This window comes from Triplophysa dalaica, chromosome 20 (assembly GCF_015846415.1).
Source record: "Triplophysa dalaica isolate WHDGS20190420 chromosome 20, ASM1584641v1, whole genome shotgun sequence".
NCBI lineage: Eukaryota > Metazoa > Chordata > Actinopteri > Cypriniformes > Nemacheilidae > Triplophysa > Triplophysa dalaica.
Window position 1 is genome coordinate 7,616,040 of NC_079561.1, and position 14,772 is coordinate 7,630,811.

Sequence of the window (14,772 nt, forward strand, 5' to 3'; positions counted from 1 at the left end):
AGACGGGTAAAGCCTGGTGGTTACTGCAAGAAAGGGAATGCGCATGCCTAACCTGCCGTACTTTATACACAAAGTAACAAAATTCTGGAGGGTCACGTACTATTCAGATGATGAAATTTGCGCCACGCGCACTGTACGCTGTCCCATGTGTACCCTTAAAAAGGGAACTCCGGGCTTAAGGGGCAGCATTGTTTAGCATAAAATCATTTATATTTCTTTTAATGCCAAATTCAAGAGCTGGAATGGATGTTCTGGATGAAACACCCTTAAAAAACCTGTACAGTGGTTTTTGTGTGAGTTACAGTGTCTCAATTGGTTCTTTTAATTAAAGAAACTATTACTGTCTCTTCAGTCCCTGCACTTCAGAATATTTAATTCCCATGTGTTGTAGAAGAACAGTGTTTAAAAAAACAAAAAAATGTCATCCTGAACTTTCAGTAAAAAAAGCCAGAAAAGAACTCAAAAGAGGAGCTGAAATGGGCCATTTACTCTGTCTTTTGACAAGTTTCCTAGCTCGAAAGTTTATCACAGATGGCCATACAGACCTGTCACATTTTATTTCCACTCATTGCCTTTCTCATTTTACCCCCAAACATTTGAAGAGCCCTAATGATGATGTTTCTCTGGGAGAGAACTCTTACATGCTTAGTTAAAGCAATAGATTTTGAATTAAAATGATGATATTCAGCCAATTCTAACGTTCTGAGCGTTACATTTTCAGTCAAAACTTGAAATACAGATTCTCAGAGAATGTAGTTATTACCAATATACTGAATCATCTGTTTATATTGGACTAAAGCCCGGATGATAGAGTCCAGACATCAGAAAGATATCAGTCCTTGCAAGAGGTTTCAAAGAAATAAACATTAATGCGTTTTGGATGTGATAAAAAAAGGACAGTAATTATCATGTTATGTACTCTTTAAAAAACAAAAAAGTGCTTTGAAAACATCTATTGACATCCGACCTATCAGTAAGGTGAAAACCTTTGCTTCATCTTAAGGTTGACATGTGCATGGAATTGCCCATTCCAAAACACAGAAGATCACAGACAAAACACAAACAGTCTTTTTGCTTTATGAACTGCGTAAACTCTTGAGTTATTTTGCTCTTTTTGTTTGGCCCATTTCTCTTATTTTATGAGTTAGACTGTGGGGTAGGAGGGCATCTGGTGATGTAAGAGAGATAATGGGGCATATTTCTGTGTGTTGGGACAGTAAGATGAATGTGTTACCTGAACCCAGAGGGCAGGCATTGGAATAACCTCTTCTGTCTTGTCGTCGAGACAGTGTGTTTTCTTTGCATAAATTTCCTGGGTAATCATTACTTACTGTTGTAGTGAAATCCATAAAGCAGTTAAGAGATTATGAAAGGTTATGCAGGCTGGTAAGAGAAACTGTCTTGGAATTGACTCTGAAGCGAGATTGTTGCGTTTGTGAAACGTTTTGAGTGCCACATTATTGGGTGTATTTAGGGTAATGCATTTGAGTTTGAAAATGTGTGTATGGGTCAAACCTCACAGACAAAAGGTTTGTGTGATATTTTGGAGATAATAGACCCGATAGTTAATGGAAAGTAAACATGGATTTGTGTTTGTGTGTTTACACTGATGTTATCTATTTGGCGGTGATAAGATGTTGTGCCATGAGGCGGTAAATCGTTTGAGTTGTCGATTCATGGGAATCTTAGAATAAATGCTGTCAATCGATCAAAGAATTTATCGGATTAATCACAATTTTTTTCTATGATTAATCTATCATAACATTAATGTTTTTAAATATACTTTTACATTCTAAACATTTCACATTTAATCTCCAAATAAATGTAGAAACAACTGATTTCTTTAACAACAACATTTTATGAATGAAAGCCAACATTGTGATATTAGTACTGCAACTAATGTCTCCATTAAATTGATTATTTTTTCTTTATTTTAACATTAACTTTAGCCGTACAACGTTGAAATGCAGTACAATTGAGAGCTATCGTTTCGAACAGGTAGGAAATATACAGAGATTGAATCACACTTCACAGTCTTGAATGCTAAACTCTACATTAAATACAGAATTAAAGCTACAAAACACATTGAATTCCTCTTTTCTTTCGTTCTTTGATTAACATCAGTGACGGGAGTCACAGCAGCAGGTTTAAAAGATACTGCTCTATGCAAATGTAACGCCCATTCCGATTTTCACAACTCTTTGCATTCATTTAGGATTTTATTTAACATGTTGAAATCTGTGCTTAATCTTGTGTTTTTGTTCATTCAAGCACAAAAGAGAACTTGATAGTCTACTGGTGCGCTGTCTGACAGAGATTCATTGATGCAGCCTTTAGCCTGTGACTGTCTGTGTACACCAATCGGGACCGCTGTCATGTTGCGTTGTGCCGCATCCCACAGATAGAAGCTGTCTATCTACACTGAACACGTAAAAGTTAAAAATTCTACTTAAATGGTTTAAAGGCCTTTACATGAATAAGAGCGTCACTATATAATGTAGAGCTAGACAAAGGACGACAAAATAAACAGATGGTGCATTAATTGCGATAAATAATTTAAAGCATTAATCTCTAAAACAAATATATTTATATTATTACACACAAACAAACTCATATTCTGTAATATGATCCAAATCTCTGCCAATACACACTGAATATTTATCTCCAGGCTGTTATATATACATTTCCGTGCATAAATATCCCAGGCTGTTATATCCACATCTTGTTTATTTTGTGCTGTTTTTCTTATTTCCCCCTGGTGCCTACACCTCTGTTGCCTTCCAGTTTACTTTTTCATGGTGGATAAATTAATATAAAAGAATCGCTGGAGTGGATTGTATACCGTAGGAAGATATTAAGCACTTATTGCTTAATTTATTCACATTAATTACGTCTTAAAGATGTTCATCTTAACGATTCATATGACACGGCTAAAACTAGTATTATCGTTTGTTTAAGATGTTATGCAATGTGTATACACGATTTAAGGTTCAATATCACTTTATTTTCCACATGCCGTGCATGTTTGTATCTCCTCTTTTCCCCGCCTTTCCGAAACGCACAGATTGTTTGTGAGTTTCTAGTAACTTTGATTCTCTTTTGAACACACCCTGTACGGTCTCCAGTGCCCCCGCCAGCTCAGCTCCCATATCCAGGGAAGCTCTTAGGCAGAAGTAATCAGGTTTTTGTGCCGTAGGCCAAACGCCAGAGAAGCGCGGGGGCTCTTGTGATAGACGACTGTCAATAGGAGGAAAAAGAAAGATCTTGACTTGATAGGCTGGTGAAGAATGGAAATGAGGGAAGGGAACCGTACAATGTGTGATTGGACCGACTGTAAATGATGGCAGGCACGAAACATTCAGATTGAGGAGGGATGATGGGAACAGATTAAACAGACACGATTTGGATCAAGTTTAAAATGGCAGGATTAAGGCTGATCTGCACGTTAAATGTTATCTAGAGCTCCGGCACAAATCAAACTGCCATGGCTGATGACTGTAAACCATCTTTAAGAGGGACTTGTGCCTCGGTGACTTACTACAACTGAACCAGAAGCTTTACGAACTAGCCGTCTGTCTTTTCAGTAAGTATTATGTTGATCAGGGATTTGGATGTTGTTTCAGTTGTTTTAGTCTTAGGTTTTGACTCTTGTGCTGCTTAGCAATTCAAATTCATCTAATTAATTAAGCATCATAATGAATTCAACTGCTTCCATTGGATTTCCCACAGGTACACATTCTCCAGTGCATAACAGGTGTCAATCATTCCTCTGTCTGTCTGTCCGTTAGTCTGTCTGTTGTGACCGCAGTAACAGATTGGGCACTTAAAGGGATAGTTCAACCCAAAATTAAAATTCTTTCATCATTTACTCACCTTAATGTCATTTCAAACCTGTATGACTTTCTACTGCAAAACACAAAAGAAGATATTTTTAAGAATGTCAGTAACAAAACAACTTTAGAACCTATTGATTTCTGTTGTATGGACACAAAACCATGAGAAATTTCTCAAAGAATCTGCTTTTACACAGCTAAATTTTTTTGAATGACATGAAGGTGAATAATGATGAAAGAATGTTTGTTTGAATCTCATTGAGTCTAAAAGCACACTTATCCAAAAATACAAAGTTAGGTTTTAAACGATGTATCATTTATTATGATGAATTTGTGGTTCCTTTGGTAGGATATGTGTGTTAACTGGTGAGTAACGGACTTAATACATCAAAGTGCAGTAATTCTAGGGGAAAGGTCCAGCTGCTTTTTTAATATTTGATGCGTTTGATTAAATATTAAAATAACAATATTACTTTTTTATTTATTTTTTCTTTGTAATTCATATTTCATTGAAGTATGCCTTGCAGTCCATTTCAATCTTCTATGACTTCCTTCCTTCTACAGAACACAAACAGAACACTTCCATAGATATTTTGAAGAATGTGGGTAGCTGGCCCCCATTGACTTGCATTGGTTTTGTGTACATACAATAGAAGTGAATGGGGGCCAGTGCTGTTCAGTTACCAACTTCTTTCAGAATGTCTTATTTTGAGTTCTGCGGAAGAAAGAAAGTCATACAGGTTTGAAATGACAAGCAGGCGAGTAAATGCAGATAGAATTTTCTATCACTTTAAGATCTCTGGTTTTATCAAGTGCGTAGTATGTAAATCTATATTGTGCTTATTCATTAAAAAATCTAAACATACATATCTTAAACTAAATGGTAGATTTTGTGTTCTTGCTGAAAAAAATTATCTTAAAAGTGGTTTGGTCAGACACGAGACCAATTAAATCAGCTAAGACTAGAAAACCACCTACATTCCTGCTTACCTCAGCCAAGATGTTACAACACTCAAGAAGTCTAGATATTATAGAATTCAGACGTAGTAAAACAGGCTATTCAGCACACAAACTGCGTTTACCTTCCTGTGTTTTTTTCTGTGAGATCAATCCTTTTAGGGCTGTATGCGTGAATACAGTTAGTGTGAAGAGGGCACTGTCGAGTTTTCTCCCTGTGAGCAGACACTTTGTAGAAAATCAATTTCTTAGGTTAGGACACCATTACCACCGGGTTCAGAATGCTTTTTTAAAACATAACAGGTGAAATCGTTCACTGAGGATGAAAAAGATTCTGAGGCTTGACAATTTCTGTATTTTTATCATGACAGTTTTATTACGTGTTACATTTTTACACTTATGGTTTAGTTGTCATCTGGATTTTAGCCTCAGCAAGAATCTTTATGCAAAACAGGATTTTATGCATAATTGGGCAGATAGTCAGTCCAAAAACACGACATAAACATCTGTCTTCTCCTCTCCCTGGCTCTCTCTGTATCTCTATTTTCAGCTGTCTTCATCATTCTTTATAGTATCTAGATTAATAATTTTCACTTCCTCTGTCTTTTTCTAGGCATTGCAAACAGGAACCGTTTATTTCTCTGTTCCTTTGGAAAACATATCCCAGTGACATCATTTTGAAGTAACCACATTTCTCCCCCTTTTCTATGTGGAATAAGACATGCTGATGGTTTCAGATGATCAGGACTGTATCAGAAATCTAATATCAGACACACCTGAATGTTTTTTCTAGTTTATCGGAGGCTGGGTTTTATAGCAAGTGGCTTGGATTCAACATCAACTGCATTTAATTATACAGTCGAAGCTTTTTAGACAGAGCAAAAACCATGTCTTCATCTGAAGAAACGCAGATTCTCAAACTCTTTTAAGCTCTAATCTTTTCTCAATTCTTCCAGACTGCTTTTTTGTTCTTATTTTATTCAAATTAACTAGACTGATACTTTTTGCTAATGAACCAAAATGAGCCAAACGTTTGGTAGCTAAACCTTTTTTTTTAGCATAGAACTGTCGGTTACATTATTGGAATGAGAACAGAAGCCGTTCATCGCAAATGAACAAGATGAGTTAATTCTTATAAGTTGATTCATTAGTTGATCAAATTTTATTTATTAAGATCTTTTTTTGATAACCAGCTAGTTAACTCCGACCACTCCTGAACCGAGACAGTGATATACAAAGTCATGATCCAATCTGTAGCCGTTCAAGTCTCTCTTTTCCTCTCATTTTATCCTTTCTACCCGTGCTTTCGCCCCTGAGGAGCCCCTTTCTTTCTCACTCGAGCATGTTTTTGTCTGTAACCTCTTGAACCTTGCTTTTTTTCCTCTCTCTTTCCCAGTATGATGACCCAATCGTACACTCCATTATAATGAAGCCTTTAATTAATGATGCGCAGGTCCAAATGAAACTGCTTCAGTGACTGTACGGGACTCTGGGTCCCTGCAGATGCACTGACCTTTGGAGAGGGCCAGACTACTGCTCTGTGAACCGGCCTGCCACCTTTACAAACACACAGACACATTAAATCCATGTTAACCGTGAGATCCCGGCAGCAATAGTGATTGGTAAATGTCAGCGCTCTGCCCATTGAATCGTATGGTTTGTCTGAATTAGTGTTTGGGATCTTCGTCTATCAGAAAGCATCAGATCAGGTCGGAGCTAACTTCAGCAAACGCTTATTTTGGATCTGTGGGATTATAATGTGTTTTATTTCTTTCTTCCTCTCTGTATCAGGTTTGAGGGTCATACTGACACATTCGGCAGGACTACACAGAATCCAGAATCTTGGCACAATTTAAGGAGATTTTTGTGTGTTGAAGTTGCATTGCCTGAGTTCTTTTACAACAACGGAAAGTGGAAGACGATGAAAGACATTTAAAGAGCAGGATGCACCTTTCAAAACAAGCTACAAATATAAATAAATCATCAAGAGGGAGTGAGGGCTAGTTCTTCACGCCAAAGGAAACGCTTTATCCCACCCCCACCCGCTGTCTCAGAGTGAACGAGAGCTAGAGCCGACTGTGGCAGACTGACAGTTGCAGACTCTCTGGCTCTCAAGCTTGGCGGTTTGTTTATGTATTTGCCTTGTTTTTTGCGTTCCTCGCCCCCTTGTGCCCGTGTCATGCTCTGTTGCCGGCGTGCCATCCTGGAGCCATGCCCATCCCAGAGATGGCTTTGAGCCCGGTGAAGTCGCTGTACTGGGAGGTTTTCCCCCCCATGGCCACGCACAGGGTGTACTGCACGCCCGTGCTATGGGCCGGACGTCTTTATGTGCTGGGGGGCTGCAGCGAGAATGGCCTGCCTCTGGACTCGGCTGAGGTGCTGGATCTGGAGAGCCAGAGATGGTGCGAGCTGCCCCCTCTGCCCACTGCCCGGGCGGGGGCGTCTGCAGTTGCGGTGGGAGATCAGCTGATGGTCATGGGGGGCATGGATGCACAACAGAGCCCACTGGCTTCGGTAGAAGTGTATCACCCTGATGAAGGCAAATGGGAGAGGAAGACAGGACTGGGGCAGGCCTCCATGGGCATCACCACATTGGAGAAAGGTAAGAATAGCGGTGTTCTTTGTTTTGATTAGTGTGAATGAATTTCCACTGCGCTTTGAATTTGTCTGGTTCTCAGAGCAACAGTGTGGACGGGCACGAACTGTGGTTGGACTGTAATTGGGGGAAACAGCGGTCAGTTCATCTCTCTACTGCTTCCTGTCAGAGCACAATTAGCCATGTAATCTGGGAAGCTGTTATCTTTGCTACAATCGCCGCGGTCGTATTGAATTACTCTTGTACTCTGTCCCTTTGTAACGCTCTGGATATAGCAGCATTAAATCAAGGCATCAGTCATGCCTTACTGTCACACAAAGAAAGAGAAAACTCTGTTGTCTGGTGTAGGTATGTGCAGGTGACAGTTTTGAGACTGTGTATTCAAAGAGTCTATCCTCCGTCAAGCCGCGTTTCACCAGCTGAGACTGATTCAGACCCAGATTCGTCAGGCCAGCTGAAACAGAAGCCATATTTGGATTCATTGTACACCAGAGAGCTCAGCTGCCTGTGGCTCTTTCACAGAATTATGATATTATCTGTCTGCTCGGGGAGCTGGATCAGCGGGGAGTTTGTCATTAGAATGTGAGTTGATGTAGACCTTTGGTGTAAAATAATAATATTGAGACAGGGTGCCTGGGAGAGGTTTTTCGAAATTGATTCATTTATCACATTCACTTTGTTGATTTTGCATACAAATTTGTTAGAGCATTTACATTTGAACCTATTCTGGATATAGAGTGTGTATGACTTTCTTTTGCAGAACACAAAAGAAGATATTTTGAAGAATGTTGGTAACCAAACAACAATGGCACCCATTGACTTCCATTGTGTGGACATAAAACTCCTAGGGCATTTCTCAAAATATCGTCTTATGTGTTCCACAGTGACATATTACAGATGTCCTTCTGAAACATGGTATCTCCACATTTCAAGATTTTTAAATAATGTTGATCACTAGATTTAGCAAGCATGTAACCTATAAATAGCATTAAAATGGTCAACTATGTTAACTACGTTTTTATTATGTTCTCATGTTTTTATTTTATTGTATTGTGTTAGTTGTTATTATTAATTAATAAAAAAAACTTATTACATTTTGATTGATATTACTTGGAATAATCAATAAAAACATATTTTTTTAAATGTTTAAAAGCAGAAATATCTGTTTATCCAAATTAACTCTTAATTTAATCATGTAAAAATGCATTTCCTAAAAAACTGTGAATTTGGACATATACAAGGTTTTGGAAGGACAGCTAAAATATACAGGTTTTGAATAAATTATGACAGAATTTTTATTTTTGGGAAAACTATCCATTTAAATATTATAAGACTGGAGATTTGTGTTGCAACAAAACTTGGTGCCTTTTTTCATCTCTCTGATACATTTAGACAATTTTGGTACTGTTTCTTTAAGACTCGTTGTAAATCCTTTCTGCTATGGAGAAAGCTGGTTCCCTCGACCAAAAGCCTATGCATTTTTTCCAAAGACTTTTGGAAGATTGCAAAAGACCTCTGTGATTAAAAAAGGTTTATGATGTTAACAAGTTTTGTTTATCAAGATAATCTTTACAAATGAACACAACTTTTGTTAATTTTAAAGCAGAAATACAATCGGCAGAACTAAATACAGTTGAAAGAAAAAGTATGTGAACCCTTTGGGCTTACTTGGATTTCTTCATAAATTGGTCATAAAATGTGTTCTGATCTTCATCTAAGTCACAACTTTAGAGAAACACAGTCTGCTTAAACTAATACCGCACAAACATTATGCGTTTTATGTTTTTATTGAACACAACATGTAAACATTCATAGTGCAGGGTGGAAAAAGTGTGTGAAACCCTAGGCTAATGACTTCTCCAAGAGCTAATTGGAGCCAGGAGTCAGCCAACCTGGGGTCCAATCAATGTGATGAGATTGGATGTGTTGATTAAAGCTGGCCTGTCCAATAAAAAACACACACCAGTTTTGAGTTTTCTGTTCTGAAGAAGCGTTGTCTGATGTGAACCATGCCTCGCACAAAAGAGCTCTCAGAAGACCTACGATCAAGAATTGTTGACTTACATAAAGCTGGAAAGGGCTACAAAAGTATATCTAAAAGCCTTGATGTCCATGTGTCCACGGTAAGACAGATTGTCTACAAATGGAGAAAGTTCAGCACTGTTGCTACACTCCCTAGGCGTGGTCGTCCTGTAAAGATGTCTGCAAGAGCACAGCGCAAAATGCTCAACGAGGTGAAAAAGAATCCTAGAGTGTCAGCTAAACACTTACAGAAATCTCTGGCACATGCTAATATTTTTGTTGACAAATGTACAATAAGGACAACATTAAACAAGAATGGACTTCATGGGAGGACACCACGGAGGAAGCCACTGCTGTCCAAAAAAAAACATTGCAGCACGTTTGAAGTTTGCAAAAGAGCACCTGGATGTTCCACAGCACTACTGGCAAAACATTCTGTGGACAGATGAAACCAAAATTGAGTTGTTTGGAAAGAACACACAACGCTATGTGTGGAGAACAAAAGGCACAGCACACCAACATCAAAACCTCATCCCAACTGTGAGATATGGTGGAGGGGGCATCATGGTTTGGGGCTGCTTTGCTGCCTCAGGCCCTGGACGGATTACTGTCCTCGATGGAAAAATGAATTCCAAAGTTTATCAAGACATTTTGCAGGAAAACTTAAGACCAACTGTCCGCCAACTGAAGCTTAACAGAGGATGGACGATGCAACAGGACAACGACCCAAAGCTAGAAGTAAATCAACAACAGAATGGCTTCAATAGAAGAAAATACGCCTTCTGGAGTGCCCCAGTCAGAGTCCTGACCTCAACCCGATTGAGATGCTGTGGCATGACCTCAAGAGAGCGATTCACACCAGACATCCCAAGAATATTGCTGAACTGAAACACTTTTGTAAAGAGGAATGGTCCAAAAATTCTCCTGACCGTTGTGCAGGTCTGATCTGCAACTTTAGGAAACGTTTGGTTGAGGTTATTGCTGCCAAAGGAGGGTCAACCAGTTATTAAACCCAAAGGTTCACATACTTTTTCCACCCTGCACTATGAATGTTTACATGTTGTGTTCAATAAAAACATGAAAACGTATAATGTTTGTGCGGTATTAGTTTAAGCAGATTGTGTTTCTCTATTGTTGTGACTTAGATGAAGATCAGAACACATTTTATGACCAATTTATGAAGAAATCCAAGTAAGCCCAAAGGGTTCACATACTTTTTCTTTCAACTGTAGCTAACATGATCCTACAAACATACTCCACTTAAGGTCACTCGATGGGACACTACCAAGCCTTGGACAACTCTTTCAAACTTTATTAAAAATGTGTTCCCTGGTAAGTAATTACTCCGTGAATAAATCTGCATCTACATTTTAAGAGATTTGTGCTCATGTTGGACTATTTGTGAGCTTTATGTGCTTGATGAAGTCCCCCTTTTAGCAACTTGTTAGCAACAACCGTTTTTAAGACTCAATAAGGCTATAAAAAATCACAAGTAGGTTATTATTGGTGTGTTTTATGTCATATAATAAAACGTGAAAATATTTTAAGGTTTTGTTAACCACAGACCTTATTCTGGGCGATTTACCAAAAACCCATTAAAAAGACCCATAAATTTTGGTGGGATGGAACCGGAAGTCATAAAATGCTAACTCACTTCCGGGTTCTCCATACAAAAAACATGTCATATCTGAGTCTCCCTATTATGGGCTAGTTGCACAAGATGGCACGGTTGAGCTTTTGCGACGCCAGGTTCGGCAATCTATTTTACGGTCCTATAACACAATCAAGTTTTGGCTTAGCAATGTAAAGGGGATCAGTCACATCGCTGTTATATTACTTTCTACTTTTTAATTAAAAAAACACCCATATTTGCGGGCCAAAATCCTCCTTTTGCCTTACAGAGTTATACGACCAGAAATTAGTCTGCCGACTTTGGCGTCCCAAAAGCTCACCAGTGCCATCTTGTGCAGCTAGCCAATTGCCTTACCTCTCCTGATGTGAAAACACATAACGCTTAGAGGAACTTTTCGTTCATTCATAATAACGTCCTTCACTATTAATATCATTGTTATCAGGCTCAGTTGAGGGTCATAATTCTGTTTTAGGTCATACATGTCTTTCAGACTTGGATACCAAACCTTCACACTTTGCTCATTGTACATACAGCAGGTCTTGTTCTCTTTGATATCCTTCACATCTCTGGGACAAATTGCTTTGAGGGTCCAATCTGTATTTGTATGGCTTTGAAATCCCATTTTCCGTTTTACCCCTCTGGCTTATCGGACACATTCTGTATCATAATATCAATGGTTGAGCCAAGCCAGCTGGATCTTGTGAATAGCACATCCAGAATACAAGATTTTATCCTAAGAAGGGAATGGATTTTTTGGTCACTGATGCTATTTTTGATAATGGCAATAATAGAGACTTAAGCCTTATAACTGGAGCTGTGCTTAGATAAAACCTCAGAAGTCGTATCCCATGTTTTGTTTTGTTTTTTTGCTTGGAAAAGAAACAAAGGGAGTCATTTGAGTGGGTGCAGCGGTGTCAGAATGATGATGTCCTGTTTGTCATTGGGATGGTGTTTGTTGTGGAGGGGTGTTTAGGCAGACGAGCTCTTTTTGATTTCCAAGTTGTAATTTGAGGGAACAGCTTGTCTAACCAACACACTGAAATCAAGGTGACTGACAGCCGGCCTATGGGCCCGTGACACGGGACTCTCTCTCTCTATTGCTTTCGTTTCTTTCCATATTCCATTCCTTTTACATCCCCACCATCATTTGATCAAGAGAGCATTCCTGTTGCCAGGCAACAGGTGTGTAAATTTGTGTGAGTTTGCGTTGATGTGTGTTTGACCCGAAGACATTTTTAGAACGGAACAGACTGAGTTGCAGTGCCAATCCATGATTCACTCACTGCTTGCCTGTTTCTATCTCTTCTTCATAAGAGAGGTGGAGAGATGTGCTATTGCCCTCTCCGCCCCTTTAATACCTATAATGCCCTATGTATTCATCAGATTCTCAACTCACCAGGCAGTAGTATGATGTTCAGACTGGACTTTAATCTCTTAATTTTATTTAATGTCCTGCAAAAATGCCTCAACTGTTCACACCTGTCTTTGCTTACGTCACTTTTTTGAACTCCTTTAAAAATTCTTACATTAAAATAAGTGAAAACTGTCCCAATATTTACTAACAATCATGTCTTTTCTAAATCTGTATTACCTAAAGGTTTTGGTTTGTATATACTGTAGGCCCCTGGTGTACATTTTAAAGTACATTTTAATCCTGGCGGACCCATTTGGTCCACTTTTCCTGAAAGTGTTTGGTTCCAGGCTAAGTGAGCCTTCCCTTAGTAAATTATGCAAAGACAGGGTGAGATTGCTTCTTCTCTCAAAGACTTCTACTACTGTGTAAAGTGGGAAAAATTAGATTAATATTTACAATTGTCCTCATTATTTAGCACTTACACTAATGTATGAAAAACTTTTGTCATAAGATTGTGTCAGTAGTACAAAACAAGTGTACAGAAAATCTAAGTTTTGCTGGAAAGGGCTTACTGAAATGTCTCTACAGTTTTGAGAGGAAAATACATGGACTAAATGCAAGTTTTTTTTAATAATCCACTTGAAAGAACTCAGACAAAACAGTTTAACAGTTTAATCCAGTCTATGGTTTGCTGAACTCATAGCATGTCTGGTTTTCAAGTGGTTTTGGGCACTTGTCAGACCAGATTGGCCATGCTAGGATTCAAGCTTTAATCGGATGTAACTAATAGTCAAAACACATAGTTTTGCTCCATCACAAACACCCCAGTTGTTGTTTACACTGCACAATAAATCAATATTGACACACGCATACACCAGAGCATGTGATCGGAGCATGAAAAAAATTGCCGGAGCATTATGTCTTGCTCCGGTTACGCACCGATACCGCTCACACCACGAGTCAAGGGCAAGAACAAATCCACCCAGAATTTGCTGTTGTGTTTGTTTGAAATAAATATATGTTCTAATTTGAATGATGTTGATGTGAGTTCTTTATAGGCTGCGTGGTGGACGCGTAGAGGAGTGGGTTTGCTGTGCGTTGATTTTCCTTTCCGCGCCTATGTAATAAAAAGGAATAATATCCCTGTTATGAAACAGGGATCCAGATTTATAAAATAACTTGCTGTGCTAGGGGTGTGTATCGAGCACAGAAATACAACGTCATACATCCAACTCGTTTTTAACAAGTTCACCATGTTAAGCATGAGATGCCACCACGTTTAAAAGTGTAAAGAAGTCAGAATGCATGAAACAGCATGTCACCCCATCTTTAATAATTTGAGCACATGGTCTAAAGCGCAGGGTGCAAGTCTGAATCCACTTTTGCTAGTTTAAGGTTGAGAAAAATAGGTGCACGTTACTTTTACGCTCTCTTTATACCAAAATAAAATATTGGGCCGTTTACTTCAGACCTGTTTTCAGTTGGTCAGTGGCGCAGTCTATTGCCTATATGCCTCAAAATAGCAATGCACCAACAATGCACCTGAACACCCCTCGTTTTCAGACAAGCACGCCCATGGGCGTACAAATGGGCGCAAATGCATTGTCTATTTAATAGTGCTGTCAATCGATAAAGAAAAGAATCTGATACATAATTTCTTTTCTGTGATTAATCACGATCGCAAATAACATAAATGTTTTAAAATATACTTTGACATTCTAATAATTTCAATTTAATCTTCAAATAAATGTAGAAACAACAGATTTCTTTAACACCATTTTATGAAAGCCAACATTCTGATATTAGTACTGTAACTGATGTCTCTATGAATTTTTTTCCCGAAATTTCCCTAAATGATCTAAATTTCAGTAGATCGCTGCACTGTTGACTACATATTCACCGATGTCTCTGTGATTGGCTACAACATCGACAATAAATAGACTCAGAGGAATCCTTGCTACATTTAGTCATTTAGCAGACGCTTTTATCCAAAGCGACTTACAATTGGGGTAGGTAATGGAAGCAATTAGGACAGCATAAGTACAACAAAAGCATAAGTGCAATCAAAAGAAGACTGGTCTCATATAGCCTAACACAGTATACATAATCATTCATAACTTTTTTTTTTTTAGAGTAGAGAAGAAAATAGAGTCAGAACAGATTAGTAAGATGTTGGCGGAAGAGATGTGTTTTCAGGTGTTTCTTAAAGATGGCTACAGAATCTGCAGATCTTGTAGCAGCGGGCAGATCATTCCAAACAGATCCTACCAAACAGACTTTGGATAAGTAGAATGCCTCACATAGGTGGAACAGATCCGGAGAAGGTGTGCGAGAGAGATTTTTTACCTTTATGGGATGGCACCACAAGACGCCGTTC

General features: G+C 38.6%; 1 protein-coding gene across 2 annotated transcripts in view; it reads left to right on the top strand.

Moving 5' to 3' along the window:
* LOC130409773 (kelch domain-containing protein 8B-like) overlaps positions 1 to 14,772 on the top strand; it is a 93,992-nt gene that overhangs the window by 5,511 nt on the left and 73,709 nt on the right. For both annotated transcript variants that reach the window (XM_056733964.1, XM_056733962.1), the window contains exon 2: positions 6,582 to 7,392. In XM_056733964.1, the coding sequence (XP_056589942.1) occupies positions 7,002 to 7,392 (391 nt within the window). In that variant the 5' untranslated portion in view covers positions 6,582 to 7,001. The remainder of the gene's footprint in view (positions 1 to 6,581; positions 7,393 to 14,772) is intronic.